Source organism: Seriola lalandi, unplaced genomic scaffold (assembly GCF_002814215.2).
Source record: "Seriola lalandi dorsalis isolate HSWRI2012SDOR001 ecotype SW California unplaced genomic scaffold, Sedor1 jcf7180002054916, whole genome shotgun sequence".
In the NCBI taxonomy this organism is placed as follows: domain Eukaryota; kingdom Metazoa; phylum Chordata; class Actinopteri; order Carangiformes; family Carangidae; genus Seriola; species Seriola lalandi.
The window spans coordinates 2507548-2527547 of NW_019525468.1; the positions used below are offsets into that span (position 1 = coordinate 2507548).

The window sequence follows — 20000 nt, forward strand, 5'->3', positions numbered from 1 at the left end:
CGAACAGGTACTACACGACAATCTGTCTTTTGCGTCACGAATGCACAAAGCAGTGGTTGTGTTTGTAGAAGAGGAGCATCAGGTGCATCAGCTGATAGAGAGTGGCGTGTTTATCAGGGAGGCGTTTGTGCAGGTCTCACTGCTGTCAGTTCCCTCCACGCGGATCACCTTATCCGGTGTTCCGCCGTTTATGCCTAATAACTTGATAGAGAACGAGCTCCGTAGGTTCGGTAATTTGCTTGTAGATTTAAGATAGTGAGTTTGGGATGTAAGGATCCAAAACTGAAGCTTGTGCAGTCTTTGAGGCAGCAGGTGTTCATGTTCTTGGATTCACCTACTCAAACAATGGAGGTGTCTTTCAGAGTAAAGCATGGTGATGGCTCTGCAGGCACTGAAATGCAATCGCAGTCTGCAAAGGAGGCAGCTTCAACAAGTTCTGCATGCAGAGATAACATTGTCATCACCAATGAAGGAAAAAGTATGCTTAATAGTCAGGTATCATGTGAAGGTGAAGACATGGAGTATGACTGTCTGTGGAAGCAACAGGAATGTTGATGATCTCTATTCTTTAATAAAACATCAGTCATTTTCTGGATGTAACATTTAAGAAGTCTTAAAGTGAGTTATTACTTCAGCGACACTGACAAGTTCATCAAATCTGTTGATATGTTGACTGGTTGGTTTTGACCTCTTGGATGAAAAGAAATGTTTCCACCTTAAAAAGCATATTGCAACTCTGAGAAAAGCAAAAAAAAAAAAAAAGGTAAATCTACTAGAAGAGCAAGAAAGTAACATGATCATGTACCACACAGTGTTTTCCCCTCTTTATTGTTCGCTGCTTGTTTCATCTTGCCTGGTCCTCTTCTCTCACCTTTCTATGCAGAGCTTAAAAATAGGGTCTTTGAATATTAATGGTGGGAGGGATAGGCACAAAAGGGTATTAATTTCTGTAGTTTCTACTCAGAAAAGGGTTTTATTTTATTTTTTTATTTTTATTTTATTTTATTTATAGAGCGCATTTCATGCACAAGGCAGACACAATGCGCTTTACAGCATACAACAAAACAATAAAAAAAACAATACAAATAGCACAGAGTAGACAAGCGCGCACACACACACACACGCACACACGTTCAATCAAACGCTGTTAAGAGGAGAAAAGTTTTTAACTTTGACGTTGATGTGTTGTTTTTGCAAGAGACACTGGTAGTCCAGCAGATGAGGTAGATTGGGGTTTATGGTGGGAGGGCTCATATACTCTTAGCCATGGCACTAACGTCAATGCAGGGAGCTGTTCTGTTTAGAGCACCTGCAAATGCAACAGTTTTATCTTCTACTGAAGTGGTGAAGGGTCGGCTGTTGATTGTTAGGGCTGAAATAGAGAGTTATGTGTTCTGTTTTGGTAATATGTATGCTGAGAAAGAGTGGGTTTTTTTTTTTTAACCTGATGAAAGATTAGTTAATTAAATCAATTAATCAATTAATTATTGCTGAGGATTTTAACTGCTACTCTAGATTTTACTATGGACAGGACAGGTGAGGAACCCCACCCACAGTCATCTCAGAGCCCTAAAAGCATCATCACGCATTTGGACCTGTTTGACACATGGAGGGTGAAACATCCACAATCCAGTCAGTTCGCCAGGTCCAAGAGCACTTTTGGCAGCAATGGCAATTAAAAAAAGGTGATTTCGTTCCCTTGAAGCAGTGGTGGGAGGTTGGTAAGGCACAAATTTGTGTTTTGTTGTCAGCAGTACACCTCCAATTCCACTGCTAAGAAGAAGGCAGCAGTTCAGGAGCTTGAAGCCAGCATTAGGAGCATTGAGGAAGGGCTACATAGAGACTCGGATCCCACCATGGGTCATGTGCTGCAGGGGAAGAGGTTGGAGTTGAGCTCCTTCCTGCAGGAGAGAGTGAAGGGAGCCCTCGTCAGGTCTCGCTTCCTCCAGCTAAAGGACATGGATGCCCCAAGTTCGTTCTTTTTCAACCTAGAGAGATTGGTGGCACAGAGGAAGCAGATGACCTGAATAACCACGAGCCCAGATGAGATGAGGAGACATGCAATGGACTTCTACTCTGACCTCTTCAGGGCAGAACAATGCAGCAAGGACTGTCGTGAGGAGATCCTTGAGGGGCTTCCTCAGCTCAGCCTGGAGTTGACAGTTGCTGTCAACCAGTTGGCATCAGGGCGGGCACCTGGGATCGATGGTCTCTCTGTTGACTTTTTTAAGCAGTTCTGGAATTTTCTCGGATCTGACTTGCATGCTGTTTTGCTGGAGTGTTTTAGAGCAGGATCTCTTCCTGTTTCCTGTCAGCAAGCAGTATTTTCCGTGCTGCAGAAAAGAGACTTGGCCTTACTTAAGAACTGGAGGCCAGTTACCCTCCTCTGTACAGACGACAAGGTGCTTTCCAGAGCCTTATCGAAAAGGCTTAGGGACATCCTGGAAATAATTGTACATTCATACCAGACATATTGTGTACCTGACGGGACAATCATGGACAACATTTTCCTTAGTCATGATGTCATTGATGTTTATGGGTCTTATAATAATGTCAATTTTGGTATTCTGTGTTTGGACCAGGAGAAGGCTTTTGATAGGGTGGATCACTCTTACCTGTTTTCTGCACTTATGGCTTTTGGCATCGGTGATGGGTTTCTGGCTTGGATTGGTTAATTGTATAGCGGTGCCCAATGTATTGTGAAGATTGTGGCAGGGCTGAGTCGGCCAATCCCTCTGCAGCGAGGGATACGACAAGGCAGTCCTATTTCAGGTCAACTTTATAGCTTAGCCATTGAGCCCTTGCTGGGGAGGTTGAGGGGTCGGCTCAGTGGTCTCTCACTGCCAGGGCCCTCCAATCCTGATCATCCCCCTCATTCTGTTTCGGCTTATGCTGATGACGTTAATATTTTTGTCACAAGCCAGGGGGATGTTCAGTGTTTGCAGGACATCCTGTCCTTGTATGAAAGGGCCTTGTTGGTGGGACAGTGGAGGGATCAGGTGGTGCCCAGTCTGCCTGGAGGACTTGAGTGGGGAAAGGAGGGGTTGAAAGTACTGGGGGTGTTTTTGGGCACTGAGGGTTTTCAGTCAAAGAACTGGGAGGGAGTTACGGAGAAAGTGTGCGCTCAGTTTTCTAAATGGAAATGGTTGCTACCCCAGTTGACAAATAGGGGAAGAGTTCTGGTTGCCAATAACTTGGTTGCCTCGGCTCTTTGGCACAGGTTTATCGCTTTGACCCCACCAACAAGCCTGGTGGAGGATATTCAGAGAGCCATTGTGGTTTTCTTCCGGTCTGGAAAGCACTGGGTCCGGGCTGCAGCCCTCTATCTGCCTGTGGCTGAAGGGGGTCAGGGACTGATTAACATCCAGTCAAAAATTGCCTCATTTCGACTCTAGGCTGCACAAAAACTGCTGTACAACTCTGGCCCAGGTTGGCTCAATACAGCCCAGCTGTTGCTGAGGAGAGCTGGGCGTTTGGGCTATGATAAACAGCTGTTCCTTATACGGCCTGAAGATGTGGATCTTGGTGGACTGACACCTTTTAACAGCTCTGTACTGCAGGCTTGGCTGATTTTCAAGCTAGCACTTGCGGATGAGACATGTGGCTGTTTGAGGAGCCTTTGCTTTTCAACAGCTTTATAGAGACTTGGACACTGCAGTCTGCCAGCCTGCGAGCTAGCCTCTGAGAAGCTGGTTGCACCAAACTGTGTCTTCTGATGAAGATGACAGCAACTTCCATGGACGCCCTGAGAGAGAGGAGTGACATCACCTCCATCAGGCTGTTAAAAAAAGTGGTGGAGGAAGTCCGCTCTGCCCTGCCACCATCCCTGAGAGCATTTGCAGAAAACTGGACTCTGTGTGACCAGTGGATGGAAGGGGGTGAATATAGTTTCCCCTCTCTGCTTATCACCCCAGCAGTGGGGGAGTGCCAGGAGGGAGGAGGTAAGCTCCTGTCGTTTAAAACCCCTCACTTGGAAACATTAAAGGATGTGGGGAGAAAAGCAGCCCACCACATCTGTGTTGAGGTCCTGAAGCTGCGCTCCTTGGCAGGGATCGCAGAGGCGAGGTGGACCGAATCGTTTGGCCCAGACATTTCCCCGAAAGGCAGTTGGCGGTCCAGGTGTACAAGCTGCCCATTGCAAAGCGGACAGCAGACCTCCAGTGGAGGGTTGGAAACGGTGGAATAGCTACCAAACAGATACAGAGTGCACCTGGATCCGGAGGTGGGTGAGTGTATGTTTTGTAGTCAGACTACATACATACATTCAGTAGACTATGGACTGTTGGGGGGGTTTCATGCTCTGTGGGGGAGGATGAGGAGCTGTTGGTAAATTTCTGATTAAAGAAACACGTTTTCTGGATTGACGGTTTCTATCTTTGTATTGTAGGTATTGCAATGGTTTAATAAAGGGATTTTTAAAACCTCTCCTCTTCTCTCCTCTCCAGTCAGAGCTATCAACAAGGGATTTTCCAGTCCATTGGTTTTAAGGAGTTTCATGACTACCTGACTGCTCCTGAAAGCAGAACCCAGCAGGAGAAACACACACTACGAGACAAAGGTCAGAAAAATACTTGATCAAAGTCTCAGTGATGAATTTAGAGTCACTGGTTGGCCGACTGGTTGACTGATCAACCAGATGAATGTATTTCAAGATTTTCACCTGTCTCCTTTTCATCTATAACAGCCTCCAATTAACTCTGTGCAGGTATAGAAGCTGTGAAGATCGCTACAAAGCGTTACGCCCGCAAACAGAATAAATGGGTCCGTAACCGCTTCCTTAAACGTGAGTACCTTTAACCCACCTCATTCATATTGTGTGTGTGTGTGTGTGTGTGTGTGTGTGTGTGTGTGTGTGTGTGTGTGTGTGTGTGTGTGCATGCGTGCAGCAGGATTAGGGCGATGTCACTTCCAAAACAATCATGACATCCCTTAATTTTCAGTAAAAGTTTTCAACAAATATAAACGCTCTTCCTCACTTTACCAAGGAGTCATTCATTCTGTACAAAACAAATTACAGCCTCTATAATATATTTTAGACGTTTGAACAAATTGTTTGACATTTTGAGAAATAGAATTATTTGTTTTCTTACCAATAGTTGGATGAGAAGATTGATACCACTTATGCTAAGCTAACCACAGGCTAGCTGTTTCCCCTGCCTCCAGTCTTTATTCTAAGCTAACTGTCTCCTAGTTGTTGCTTAATATTTAGCATGCTCTTATGATGGTGGTATCGATCTTCTCATCTAACTCTCAGTAAGTGTATTTCCCAAAATATCTAACTATTCCTTCAACAGTTTATTTTTTTGTGACAGGATGTGTGTGTTTAAAAAGGTATTGTGGTTTGAAAACACACCCACGTCAGATAGTGTTGTATATTTCAGGTGTGGACATCTGATTTATTTAGTCACTGGCACGGAATTGGATTTGATTTTATGCAGCCTGCGTGATCTCCTGTGACGCTATCGAGGAGATAATGTTTCAGGAGCCATCCCTGGTGTACACCTGCAGCTGACCCTTTTTCCAGTACTAAGTCCCCTGTGGCACCGAATGCATAGAAATGAACTATAGTGGTTGGTTACCTGCCAGAGAGGCTGGCACGGCAGAATAGATAAATATAGCCAGCACAGCCAAAATCAGCTTGTGTTTGGCAGGTGGTGATTTCCCACCCTGGTCGCAACCCGTGGAAGTCAGACGTGTTTTAAATGTATATAAAGGCTCTGTGTGTTTCTCTGTTCCAAATGGAAACCTGGCCTCTCTGTCCCACCAGCAGCATGCCCTGCAGTAACCCAGCCTCCTAATCCTGTTAGGCCCAAGTGGCTTAGGCCACGCCAGGCCCTAAACCTCAATACCCCTCTTTCTGACTGCCTGCCTACCCGCTGCACACACCATATGGTCTTCATCACATGTGTGTGTGTGTGTGTGTGTGTATCTGTGTTACTGCCCTTTTACATATGCAGTAATCTGTCTGAATTTGTCTGTGCTTCTGCGCATGTGTGTTGGGCTGTGTATGTTTCCTCACTCTGCTCAGATATCAGCTGAGTGTTAAAAACTTTCCTGCAAAGTCTGTATTGCCTTTAAATGGGGTATGAAAGTAGGTACTGATGCGCCTTAAAAGTCACCAAAGGTACTGTGGAACTGTCCATGCCAGTTTTTTTTTGTGTTTGCATGATCTGCAAAAGTTTTAAGGTCTAAAAGGTCAAATCTGATGTTCTGTCAGCCTGGATCTTCTTCTCTGAATTTTGCCAAGTTCCTGACTATTGTCATAATAGGACATTTTAATCACTACCTCAGTTGTAGATATTTGAGAAATGCAGAGTCTTAACGAGAACAATAGCAATCAGGTCAAGAAGCCTGAGCCTCCTACAGCTCTTCAGTTTAACAGAGATCATCTCAATCTCTTGTCTGTGTGTAAACATAGAAAGTCCTCCCCTGAAAATCCCTGTAGCTATAGTAGTCCCTGACTGACAGCAGTCGTGTTCTGTTTGCAGAATCTGCAAGAGTCTCTAGGGTCTTAAAGGGGAATTCTGGCATTTATCAACCAGGATCTTAGCGGTCAAAAACAGCCCTGCATTTTTAATGATGGCGTTGATGGTGACATGTTGCTGCTGGTACCAGTGACACAATTAATATGGCCCAGGAAGTCCGCTTGCAGTAGTAGATCAATGTGTTTGAAGGCATTTCAGTGTAGATGCCATAACACTGCACAGCGGATTAAGATATCAAGAGGAAGGATTTTAATTCTCTGTTTTCACAGAGACAGTCACTTTCTCTTTCATTGTGCAAATCTGTGGAAATACTACACTAATGTTGCAAAGTTATCTACTAGAAATATGCACTTGCACATATTTGATTTGCCAATGCAATGTAATGTCGGATGATGCTTGCAACAAGGTTTATTCAGTGGACAATGGACTGAATTTGGGCAATATGTACTCAGGCAAGGACGAAGTTGATCGGGCAATGTATTGCAAGCTCTAAAGAGCTTTCCAAAAAGCTTCAGTTTCACTAGAATCAATCTCAACAACATGTCAAATTGTGAGTAAATGAGACTGGAAATTCCTTTGACTACTGTGGTGAATGAAGTAGCAGAGAGTACAACTTTTAGAGATGATTTAAATTTTCTGGAAAGTTGTTTCTTGTCCCGGTGGACACCATTTTTTCCAGAGTCTGCATTTCCCAAAACTCTACAACACAGACAAAAAATGTAAAATGTTACCATGATCGGTTTTCATATCGGATGTAAATATGGGAAGATCACCCAGGTTGACAAATGCAGGAATTTCCCTTTGAGTGTTCTCGAACAAAGCTCACCAGTATCATGCTCCCGTATCTATAGATGTTTTTTTCAGTGTCAGAGATTCAACATATATTTGCCTAAAGGATGGGCTTGCCCTTGTATTCACATCTACTCCTGAACCCCATTCGTCCCACCTTTCTGTCCTGCGTCGTCTCCGTTCACCTTCCTCTCTTGCTGTGACTGCTGACCTCTTTTCTGTTTCATCTGAGCCAACACACACACTCACACAGATGCCAGCAGGCCTCAGCTGAGCAGGCTAATCTCTTGAAGCATTACAGAGCTGCCGGGAATTTGCCCCGACCACACAAACTCGGGCAGCGGGGTCACAAAGGGCTAGGCAGACCAAACCAAGCATACACAGACTAGTAGGTCAAAGACGGCGGGTGGAAGGAGTACTGGAAAATTGCATTCACATAAAAGTACTGTTACTGAAAATAAATGTAATTACATGTGTAAAAATGTACTCGGATCAAAGCACAAAGTAAGTTAATTAAAATGTACTGATTGATATTTCACTGCCTATACGCTGTTCCCAGATGAGAGCCAATAAATTCCAGTCAGGCACTTTGCAGCCTGTGCATACAACAGATAATTACAACAGTCCTGCAAAAAAATCCTCGTTTATGATCATGTGCAGTTTGTATTAAAATGGTTTTAGGGAGTTGTTGATTCAGTTGTTGTTTAGTGTGTGGTGATGATGAGCTGCCCACCTTCATCGGTTTAAATGGGGTGGACAGAATAATAGAAAACCTGGACACCACAGTGGTTGCCCATAGACTTTCTGTAGCAATATTAAGCTCCATGACTCAAGCAGCTGCCAACTCTTATAGAATGAAACATCCGAAAAGATGGAGATATATAAACAACATAAACTCCACAGTGGCTGCAGGCGACAAACACTGAAAAAACGCCATGTTGCTAGGCAACACAATAGTTTTTGAGTCTTCTGCATCGCAAAGTCCTCAACAATCTGCTCCAAACCACTCTTCTCTGCTCATTTGCTCTCAGTGCAAAACCTGACCAGTCCGCTCAGCCTCTCGGGTATCGCTGAACTGCACCACGTTTTCAAACACTGAGCTGAATGAGCTAAAGTCAGAACAGTTATCATCAAAAACAGCAGAAAGATGGTCCACACGTCGCTGACGGTAGAGGTGAATGCAGATGTCACAGCTGAAGGATCCACATCATGGCGGGTGTGTGATATGGAACACCTGTCGTGATTGCCGGGTTGTGCATTAATTCATTCCATTAATTAAGGTAGATTCAACCTTTTTGTATCTTTGCCGAGGTAATGTTAATCTTAACCGTGGCCTCATGGTGACTCCATCCTTAATTTTCTTGCACAGTACTATGCATATTGCATCGTTAGACCCAGCACAGGTGCGAACGCACCCACTGACCCTCGCTCGGTGAATGTAAACATTCAGAACATGTGAGCTGAGAGCGGCTCCTCTCTGTACACGGAGCTCTGCCCTCCAGCAGCCACAGGCCAGGACGCTTCTCTGCTGCAGCTGCTGATTCGGCTCTTTCTATTTGTTGCTGTCTTATAGCTTTAACCATAACCTCCTCATATATGTTTTAACTTTGAAACTGTTTTGACTTTTAAATGTAGTAAAGTAAAATACTTCAATGTAAAAGATAGCTGAGAGTGATATTACTGAGTTTTAAAAGTAGTCCTACAAGTATATATAATAAAAACTATTTTATTGCAGTAGAATTTTAGCTTGTTACTTCCGCCGCTGGTCACAGATAAAGATGAATGGAAACAACAGAGAGCTTCAGTCAGACAAACGCAGGGAAGTAGGACAAAGAAGCTAGAAAATGACCTGGATGTTGACTGCGCTTGTAAATATACAGAATGAGGTAAAATTACATGCCTCAAAGGCACAAGTTTGACCCAGTTTTCCAGCTCATAGTTGAAGCATTTAGCAGCGACTGACAGTGAGGGAGCAGGTGGGCGTTCGGTGTCTTAAATACTTTTCAGTAGGTTACGTGGTTGTTGATGGACTCAACTCTGGTTGCTGTGGGGATTGAATCACCAGGTCAGCCAGCTCAAATTAAATCACGATTAATTTGTCTTGCCTTTAAGTGCGCCTGTATATGGGTGTACGCTTATAGGATGTGCGCCTGTGTGGTTATAAGGGAATGTTTAATTAGTGGATTTAATTACTCGTAAAGAAAATGTTAATATGAGGTTATATTCATTTTAATAAGTGCCACTTTTTATGCTGAGAATGCCCGTGCCCTCAGAGCTTTTAAGTCCCCAAAGACATGCACACGAGCACATGCGCTCTACCTGTAACCGGAATACGCAGGTGTAGTTTGACTGGGGCCTCGTGAGTGTTAAGTAACAGGGGTGTAGGTATCTTTTAGTCCCAAGAGTGAGTGAGTGAAGGATGGAGGGAGGGAGACAGAGGGAGAGAGTGAGAGCGACACATGGGTGGCTGGAGAGTGAACGAAATCTGATCCAGCCGGGGCAACAGGTGTGGGGCGAGTTTACACCCTTGTCTTCTAGCAAGTGCAAAGCTTTCATGTACACACATAGACACACAGATGCCACCCCCCCACCCCCCCGTGGAGCCGAAGTCAAGTCAGGGTTGTCGTTGCCGCAGAGACCTCCCCGTCACCTCCAGTAGCCCAGGAGGGGAAAGACACGAGAGGGCTGGAGGGAGGACACAGGGGATAAAAACAATAGGTACGTTTCCATCCATGTAATGAGTGGAAATGCCAGAAACTGGAGAAAAAATAAATAAATAAATCTAATTATTGTAAATAACGGGGTGAGGTGGAAAAGTTGGTGCATTGTCAGAGAGAAGCCAGGCCTCCACTGCAGCAGAAACTGCCCATAAATAAAGAATAACAATTGCAGACGAGCTGTAGGGATACGCAGCCACAACATCCTCCAGGCAGGGCAGTGCCCACATGTCTCCGTAAAAACACCACATAAAAATACCTTCACTTAAAAAACACAACTTCTATGTCAAGTGAAAAGCAGCCATGAGGTATCAGGGCTCCGGCGCTCTATTAATCATGTGACCTTGTTGACACTACGGGCGATATTTTGGATTTTTGAGCTTACTATTGATATTAATATTTGAAAGATAAAAATGATTCATTTTTTTCAAAACAACGATATGTACTGAGGGGAACGTTTCGCAGTGTAATATAAAAACTTGTCAGCGATCCCTGGTGGACAAACTGTGTAATGGTTACGATGTTGACACCGGTGGCATTTCTGTTTGGCGGTTTCTTGTTAGTTATCGGCCAACACGTACAACTGATACCGATATATCTGCTGATACTAAGTTAGCATCAGCTCTGGGGGAAACGCATGAAACTGTAAACAATGTCAAAATATGGCAAATAAGCTTTTTGTCTGGAGGGAAAAGCTGACGCATCTAAAAAGAGAAAAATGTTATAAAGGTCGATAGAGACAGATTTTATAGATATACCTTGGTGAACACCGTTTCATTCTTCCACTTCAGCAGACGAGGCAAACATAAGGAGCCACATTGTTTGAAACCAGATTGAGATCCATTTATTAAAATTTTAGAACATTTTAGGTGGAAAGCAGGAACGACTTGCAGGGATGTTTTAGAGTTACTAGTGCTTGAGTAATTATATAACCTTGTTGTGTTTTTTTTTTTTTTGAATATATCTGAATGAAAATAATGGATGAAATGCAGAGATTTGCAGAGAGACTTGCACAAAGTCTTTCAGCAGCAATAGAGGCGGGAAAGCAGAGGAGACACTGGGAAACGCCAAAACTTACACAATATTATAATGGAATAAAAAAGAAGAAGCTAACAAGAAGAGAGACGAGTCACAACACAGATAAATGTTAGGGAGATACGGGGCCAAAAAACATTGTTTTAAATTCTGCACTGCAAAATTTTCTCCTTAACTCTTTTGTGGCCGTATCTTCAGAAATCTGCCTGACCCCTGGTATTTAACCTGCGCTAGAGATGCCCAACATGAACGACAGTTAACGAAGGAGGTAAAAAAAAAGTGTAATGAGGAACTATAGGAAAGAGGAAGGAGGTTGTAGAGTGAGTAGAGGCAGCTGTCGTGTTCCAGTGTGGACCACGGCCAGAGGAGCACAGCTGGGCCGAGGAGTTTTTATAGCAAAACGCACACAAGCACACATCCTCGCTCAGCAAACATGAGACAGCAAATGACTCGTGGCCCGTTTTTGTTGCAACAGGTGGACTACTGTTTCAACATACACACACGCACACACACACGCACGCACACACACACACACTTACTTAACACTGGCAAGCAGCTGCCCGGCGACAGGAGATGCTCTTTCTTGTTGGCAAAGCAAGAGACAACATTCACAGTTTGGGTGGTGTGTGTGTGTGTGTGTGTGTGTGTGTGTGTGTGTGTGTGCCCGTGTGTGTGTGGGTGTGTGGGTGTGTGTGCTCTTTGTCCCCTAAGCATTTCTTATCAACCCTCATTCACTGCAGAGTGGATTAGCGGAGTCAAATTTCACCAGATCCCAAACAAAAAAACGGTGGAGTGAGGGGCGGTTGGGGGTAGTTTGGTGGAAGGGGGGGGTTTCCATCCAGCATCTGGCAACCCAACATACAGTGTCCCCCTTTTATTTACCACCACTCCACTCTGCCCAGTGGGTGGTGGCTGATTCCAAAGGGAATTGTGCGGGGGTGAAGGGCGGTGTTGAGCGAGATAAAGAGAACAAAGTAAGGAGAGAGATAGCGGCAACAGGAGGGCACAAGAGAGCACCTACTCCAACTCTGCATCTGGTATGGGTATGCCAGGTGACGCTCGCCACCACCACCTGCCTGCCTATTGTGCCACAAATACAAAAGACTTCCCCCTCACACACACACACACACACACACACACACACACACACACACACGGTAACCACAGCAGTGAAACCTGAGGCTTTGATTAACAGTCACTACTGTTTAAAAAAAAAAAGAAAAAGAAAACGCACCCGGACGAACTGACCTGCTGTATGAGTGTATAAACACACATGCAGGGTAGAGGTTTGGGATTAGCAGCACACACAGAGAAAAACACACACTGGGAGTTCAAGTTGCGAATAAGGATCTCTGTGTTTATTCTGCTTTCTCACCCTCTGACTGTTATTCAGTGACGCACAGCTGACCTCCACAGGTAATAAATGAAATACATCACGTGTTTAAAAAAACGCGGCTGATTGAAAAATTAAAAAACCAGACGAGGAGTTTGAAACGTGGCTGACGCCAAAAAAGCAGGTCAGAAAATTTTACAAGTTTACAAAGTTTACAGCTCGTGGGCGTGGCTCTGTGAAGACTCCCATTGTTCCCACACACTCGGTCCTCTGACAGAGGCAATACTGTCAGCTGTGTAGATGACCAGTCATACAGTTACCACTTTGTGTTCCTCAGTAATAATGGAGTCCCAGTAGAGTCAGTAACTCCAGTCTATAGGGTGTCTGCTGCCCTCAACTCCACAGTTCAGTCTGTGTGTTTAAAGGATTAAGTCATAATTGAGTTGCCTAACTGTGCCTTGCAGGTTAATGGGATTCATTTACCTGAGTGTATTTGCTTAATACATACAGTAGATATTATATGCAAAAACCTGCACCTGAGCAGAGCAGGTGCCAGTCGTGTGCTGGTGGTGCGGCTCTGAGGATGGCAGTGTTGGTTTGTTGATATTGTACACACCCATGGTTCCTGTTCGGTACATCCTAATGACGTTTGGTGATTGCCTGTCTTCTCCTCTAGCGCCACCATGAGGTCGACTACACTGGTTTTGAGTGACATGTCTGAACAGCTATTGGATGGATTCCAGTAAAATTTAATACAATCACGTCCCACGTACGCTAGCACACCAAATTAGGTCGTTAAAGCTGCTAAACATCAGCATGTTGAGGGGAAACTCCGCCGTGTTTACACATGGATAGTCTGTTTATGGGTCTTGAGGAGTATTGCTGCACATAGTTGTCGGCTCCAGGGAGTTTTGCGGCTCCAGAGGGAGCTGTGTGAAATCTAACAAACTGCCTCAAGTCACTTGTCCGAGAGATGAGACTTGTTCGCTCATTCAACGACTTCTCTAAGTTTCTGCATGAAGAGATTTTCCTTCTGCTGCACCATATAAAGATTAACATGTCCGTGTAGCGTATAACATGCAAAATGGGTTTTAAAAACTTTTATGCTAATACATGAGGGGCCCAAACTGAGGCGAAACCTCGCTCAGCTACTAGGCGGTAGTTTATTTTCTAGACACTATTTGGTGTAATTTCCCTTTTATTTTTCACTCTTCTTTATCATTTCTATATTTTCGACTCACATTTTTTTGTATCTGAATATAATGCTTAATTTATAACAGCACCATAAATGTAATATTTATGGTAGAAATCCGACATTGTTTGGATACGGTTGCAGCTGTTAGAAGTCGCTTTCTCTATAAGTTCCACACGCCTTTCGTTTCCTGTGCGTCCGTGTGTCTTCAGTCAGTGCAGGGCAGTGGCTCTTGATGCAGACAGGCGCTCAGATAGACGGACAGATACGCAGACAGACTTGCTGTTTAGTGCTGAGGCCTGGCCCGGAGACTGCTGACTGATGCAAAATAGAAACACGGGGGTGGAACAGTTAGATACGGGGAGAGAGGGGGGAGAATGGGAGAGTGAGTGAAAGCCGAAGCGAGACTGATGGCGAAAGAGAGGGACAGAGAGAGAGAGAGAGAGAGATGGTGAACAAGAGAGAAGGGCGAGAGGAAGGAGGGAGAGACATTATCGAGCCAGTGTGAGTCAGCAGGTTGACAGAGCTTCAGGGTGCAGCTCCAGCACATCACAGCTACTGTAAATTTCCCAGTTTGTACTAGATTCATCCTGAAGTCGACCTCAGCTACAGTCACGCACTTTGAGGCGCAGTTCGTTTCTTCTGAGATATAAAATAACCATAAACATAATTTGCAAGCCAGTGTATGTACTCCACCGTGTTAAACACTGATGTCAGCATCAGGCTCTTATCGGTACATTGGTTGTCTATGAGCAATATTGTCACACAACAAAATTTCACAGTGGCGGTAAGATAATGGTCGAAATGTTGTCAGAGGCTTTTCCACACGTCAATAAAAATAAATGTGGAAACACTGAATCAAAATATCAGCCTTGAAAAGACCTCATTACAATTATTGGCAGCCTATGTTGGCCTCGTAAAAAATGCATAATGTGTGCTAACTGCGTGTGTTTGACCTGCGTGTGCGTGTGTGTGTGCATGTGTGTGTGCATGTGCGTGCGTGTGTGTGTAGGACCTGGAGACAACGTCCCAGCGGTGTACGGCCTGGATGCGACGGACGTGTCGAGGTGGGAGGAGACGGTGCTGAACCCTGCACTGCAGATACTGGACAGTCTCAGTAAGGTGGGGCCTCAGTACGACAAACTCGCCGCTTCTTCTCCCTTTTGTTCCTTTCCCCCTTCACTGCCACTCCCTCCTTAATTGCTTATTTCCATTTTGTTGTTTTCTCTCCCATCGCTTTTCTCCATCCCATCACTTTACTCGCCTTGTTCACCATTACTTGGTTCCTTCCAACGTCCTAATTGGTTCCCTTCCTTGGTTGCTTGATTTCTTCCTGACTTTTTTCATGTCCTTTTCATCCCGTTTTCTACTGTCGACTTTTTCTGTAATTCCTCTCCATTTTACTTTTCCTCCCTTCTCTCATTTTCCTGTTTTTCCCTTTGTTCTTCCTCTCTGCTTTCCACGCTGTCCTTCCTTCATTTCTTTGTCTCTCTTGTGCTGTTCTACCTTATCCTACCCTGTTTACTTCTCCTTTCTTCACTCCTTCCTTCTTCCTTAACCTTTTTTTCTTGCTCATTTTCTTCCTTAATTTCATAATTAATTTTCATGTGCCTGTTCTTCCTTTTCACCCAATTTAACTATACTAGTCTCCCATCTTAATTTTCTTATTTTTTCATTTCCTGCTTCCTTGTTTTCTTTCTTAGCTGCTTCCTGCTCCATTGGTGTCATTGAATTGGTCAAAAACTGCATCCAAAGTTGCTCCATATTTACTATATAGTGCATTATATTTGTCTGTGCAAATTTTACGCAAAATTCTCATAAAGGAACAAAAAAGTAGTGGCCATGGCATGTGCACTGCAATAAAAATCACTGTGGTGTGACAGCACACTTGCCAGTTGTGACACAAAATGATGATAAGTAGGTGTCCAAAATCACTTTAACTGTATGTAAGTGTTTATTATGAAGCGAGTAGTGAATGAGTGATTTCCAACACAGCCGAGTATTTTATTAACACCCTACTAAGTTTAAACTCTTTGGCTCAACCAATCAGGGTGAGGAGCCAAAGATTCCACCGATCAGAGTTCAGGAGGCGGGGCAGAAAAACAAACGCAACCTCCACACGTGCGATCTGTGCGACAAAGTGATCATCGGTGACCTTGAGTGGACAGGTGAGGCTGCTGACCACATAACAAAGAAGTGATTAAATGAGGTTGGAATTCATTTAAATACTTGAACTCTAAAAAAAAAAAATAAAATAAAATATGGTTAGAATGAAATGTGTTTTGATTGAGCCAGTATGAAAACTGGCAAAAACATCAGTGGATAACATCGTCCAAAGCATGTCCATGACTCATTTTGGTTCATATGTAGTATCACAGAGCTCAAACTGTGTAAAAAATTATATCCAGGATTCGAACACTGTCTTCTGTTTTTCTTCTCTTCACCTGCAGCTCACCTGAAGTCCAAGAAGCATCACTATCATGTGAAGAAGAAGAGGAAGTCTGATCCGACCTGTGACGAGTGCACCGCCACAGCTCCTGCCTCTGCAGGGGAGACTCTCTCCAAGGACGCCACTTGTGCTCCTGTTGCCCCGGGCTGCAGTGAAACCTCTCAGGACTCTTCCCAAGACACCAGGACAACACACAAGGAAGTACCGGTGACATTTTAGCGACTGCGCTGACTCTGGCCTACATACATTTATTCAGGTTTCCACCACTGTTCTGCACTAACACAGGACTCTGGACGGTCCTTATAGAATCACAAATGTGTCCACGTGTTTTGTTTTGTTTTTTTACTGGGAGGGCCACGCTGGGAGAGTGTGTACTCGGGCTGTCGTCTTCCCATTGAGCTCCATTAATTCTTCCAAACCATAATATTTCAAAAGGATAAAAGCTCTTCCAGCCCTGAAAATTCATAACACGGATCCTTGCTGAATGTGGATAGCAATGAACATATTTGAGACTTTTTCTTTTTGTGTTTTTGTTTTTTGTTCGTGGGCTCAGAGTTGATGGTCAGGACGATTCAGCGTTTTGGACACAGAAAGATTAAGGATTATTTTTTTGTCTCCTCCTGAAAACCTTGGTTAAATTGTAAGAGGAAATATTATGTTTCTATTTTTGCTGAATGTGCCTTAAATTAACTAAGCGGTGACCTCTCATATGGTCCGCACCAAATGAAAATCTTCCATTTCTAAAATATTAGCATTTCAGGATTAAAGCGTCTCTGCCTCGTGCTAAGCTTAACCATCATGCACTTTTAAACTCATCCAGCTGAATTTGAAAATATTGAATAAACCAGAGGATTTCAAATTTTCTCAACCAATGAAGGATTATGTGTTTTGTGTCACTTGAATGGAAAAAAAACTAAATCCATGAAATTGGATTAGAGAGGTTTTCACATGACACCAGCGCTAGTTTTACCTGTATCTCGGTGAAATCTCAGCGGGATACTTACACAGCACATACATTGTGCTTTGTTTTCCTGCTGCCGCCTTGTTTTACTGTCATTGAACACGTTTTTCTACCCCTTTTGTTTGATAATGACTAGACACATGATTTGTGTTGTTGCCTTGCAGCGGAGCGCATTTCTGCTCTGACAGTGGTATAAACCCCCGGCTCAGAGAGAGCGTGACTTCCCAGCAGTGATTGCAGGTCTTTGTTTATGTAACAGCGTGTTGTACCCCCCTTTCAAACCCAAGGTGTGCCTGCCTACTGTAAAACCACTTACACAAAACCTGGCGTCTCTCCAAAAGCCTCTTTTGGCGCTCCCTTTCCCTCTCCTCACCTGCCACTTTTTCTTCTCACCCCTCCCCTCCCTTTCCAACAAATCAGAGCAGAATTGTTTGGTGTTACCGGCCGACAATCCATCATCTCTCTCTTTTAAGTTTCCAGTCCGAGTCTTAGACTTATTCTTTCAGTGCAAGTTTAGTTCACAGGCTCCTGGTGTTTGACCTCATCCACATGACTAAAAATATTTCCAGCCATATAATAACTGGAAATGTGCGTGTGTGTGTGCGTGTGTGTGTCCCACATTCCCTCATTCCAAACTGGGTCAGGCCTCAAGCTTACTGGGGACTTACCATACAGTATGGGAGTCACACTGATAGTTAAGATCACTGGTGCCTAGCTTTTATAACCCCTCTGTGTTTGTTTGTATTTCTTTCCTTCTGTTGAACATTTCATTTTCTTTTCCCTACAGTGATTGTTCCCTGCTCTATCATCTCTGTAATAAAAAAAAATTAAAAAAAATTAGAGTGATATTTAAATAAGAAAAAAAATGTATCATCAGCCATATTTTCTTAGGCAACTCGATGTGTGGCATGTTCTCATCTGAGGTGCCCCAGTGAGTCTTGCCTGGCACCTCCAGGCACTGCTGAATCACTCCACATTTAAAGCAGAAAGCTTGCGCAATACAATGACATAAGGCTTCAGCCCCTTGAACCGCACATACACACACACACTCGCAAGAAGTGGAGAAGTAGGGCAGCGGCCACGGTCACAAGGCTAATTAGTGATTTACGCACTGCGATGCATTGGATCTTCTACGGACTCGCACACACACATGCACTGAGTGAACTCATTAGCTGCAGACAGTGAGCACAAAGAATCAACACACCAAACCAGCTTTGAAATGGGAAACCCGGAACTATGGTCTCTCTCACACACACACACACACACACACACACACACACACAAATAAGTCCTTTTAGAGTGGAGTTTTCTGCTTTCTTGGGTATTTGATTTGATGACGCCTCCTTAGAGCTCTCATGTGTGTGTATGTGTGTGTGTGTGTGTGTACACTGTATGTTGTTGTAGTATGTATGTATGTATGTATGTATGTATGTGTAGCTGCATCAGTCAACAAGCCGTACAATAATTCACCCAGTTTCACCGCTCCATTCATGTCTCTCTCTCTCTCTCTCTCTGTCAGCCTGGTCCAGCTCTGTGGCGGCTCAGTAGCTGTATATGTTCACAGAGCACACACTGTCCTATACGTGAGGCCCAAGGTGGGGCAGGCTGACTTATGTAACACATGCTGCAGCCTATAGACGCTTGTTGTCAGTGTCCGGCCTGTTTGCCGTGGCGTTTTGGCCTCTGCTACTGGCTTTACTCCACGTTCTGCAGCCGATGTGCTTCTTATTGATACTTTTAATGATTTATATTATTAGAAATTAAATATCTTTGGGCTCCTGGTGAGACAAAACAAACTATTAGATATTTTAGATATCACAGTTACTATTGGATGAATTATTCTGATATTTGATACAGACATTGATGTTCGCCCTCAGAATGAATAACTTTGGTGATTATGGGATCTTTCCTCTAGCGCCATCATCAGGTAAAAGTTTCAATTAGTCCAGTAATTTGGTTTATGATTGAATACCTGCAAATCTAATAAAATTCCCATGAACCTCAGGTGTATTTTGAGCTTAGCACATTTTAGCAAATGTTAGCATGCTAATACGCGGATTTTGGTGCACATCATAAACATTATACCCGCTACATATCATATCATGTTAGCATTGTCATTGTGAGCATGTTGGCATACTGATGTTAGCATTTAGCTCAAAGCACCACTGTGTCTTAACTACATCATAGCTGTTTGATTGTTACATCAATTGAAGGAATTATTTGACATTATGAGAACCATGTTTACTTGTTTTCTTGCCAAGAGTTTGTAGACTGATCCCACTTTCATGTCTGTAAAGTAAATATAAAGCTAGAGCAGGTAGCTGGTTATCTTATTTTAGGGTTATTAATATAACAAAGAGCGAGCCTGTTTTATAAATTACCGCATTATATCTCATTTGTTGACTACAAAAAATGTTCCCGGTTTGTGTGCTACTGATGCTAAAAAGAGTCTGTGTTGTTGAATTTACAATGCCTCTCCGCCCCACAGCTCTGCTGTAGTAGTGTGTCATCCAGTGACTGTGCGTCTAGGTAATTTGAAGTCCACTTAATCCTAATCTCTAATCCCATTTGACTAAACATTCTCTGCCATCTGGCCCTGGCGAGACAAAAAACACACTCACACGCACCTACACACACAGGGAGACAGACATGCAAACAGCTAATCAGCTAGAGCGGCAGCTGTAGTCGAAAAAGCTGTCGACTTGACTACAAAGAAGAAGCTTCATTTATGGAAACTATCTGTTTTGTGGAGCATGTTAATAGATAATACAGAGGGACAAACATTTGGCTGTGGCAAAATATTATACACCACTAATCTCAGAGCAGAAGTATGTGAAAGGTGAAGGTCTCAGTTAAGAATGTTTTTGTTTGTCATTGTAGGCAAGAAAGTGGCAAAAGGTCAACTATCAGTCTGCCAGCTGCTGTGTGTTGTGCTGTGAGTTTGTTTGAGCTTTATCCTGAGTACAGAGTATACCAAGCGCCCTTATTTGTGCCCCTTGACATTATTCTCTCATTTTTAGTCTTTGAAACATTGAGGTG

At 43.7% G+C, this 20000-nt stretch overlaps 1 protein-coding gene across 2 annotated transcripts in view; it reads left to right on the forward strand.

Moving 5' to 3' along the window:
* The window catches only part of trit1 (tRNA isopentenyltransferase 1), a 43411-nt gene extending 26539 nt beyond the window's left edge, over positions 1-16872 (forward strand). For both annotated transcript variants that reach the window (XM_023431000.2, XM_023431001.2), the window contains exons 7-11: positions 4446-4558; positions 4706-4783; positions 14564-14673; positions 15602-15719; positions 16002-16872. In XM_023431000.2, the coding sequence (XP_023286768.1) occupies positions 4446-4558; positions 4706-4783; positions 14564-14673; positions 15602-15719; positions 16002-16219 (637 nt within the window). In that variant the 3' untranslated portion in view covers positions 16220-16872. The remainder of the gene's footprint in view (positions 1-4445; positions 4559-4705; positions 4784-14563; positions 14674-15601; positions 15720-16001) is intronic.
* The last annotated feature ends 3128 nt before the right edge of the window (positions 16873-20000 follow it).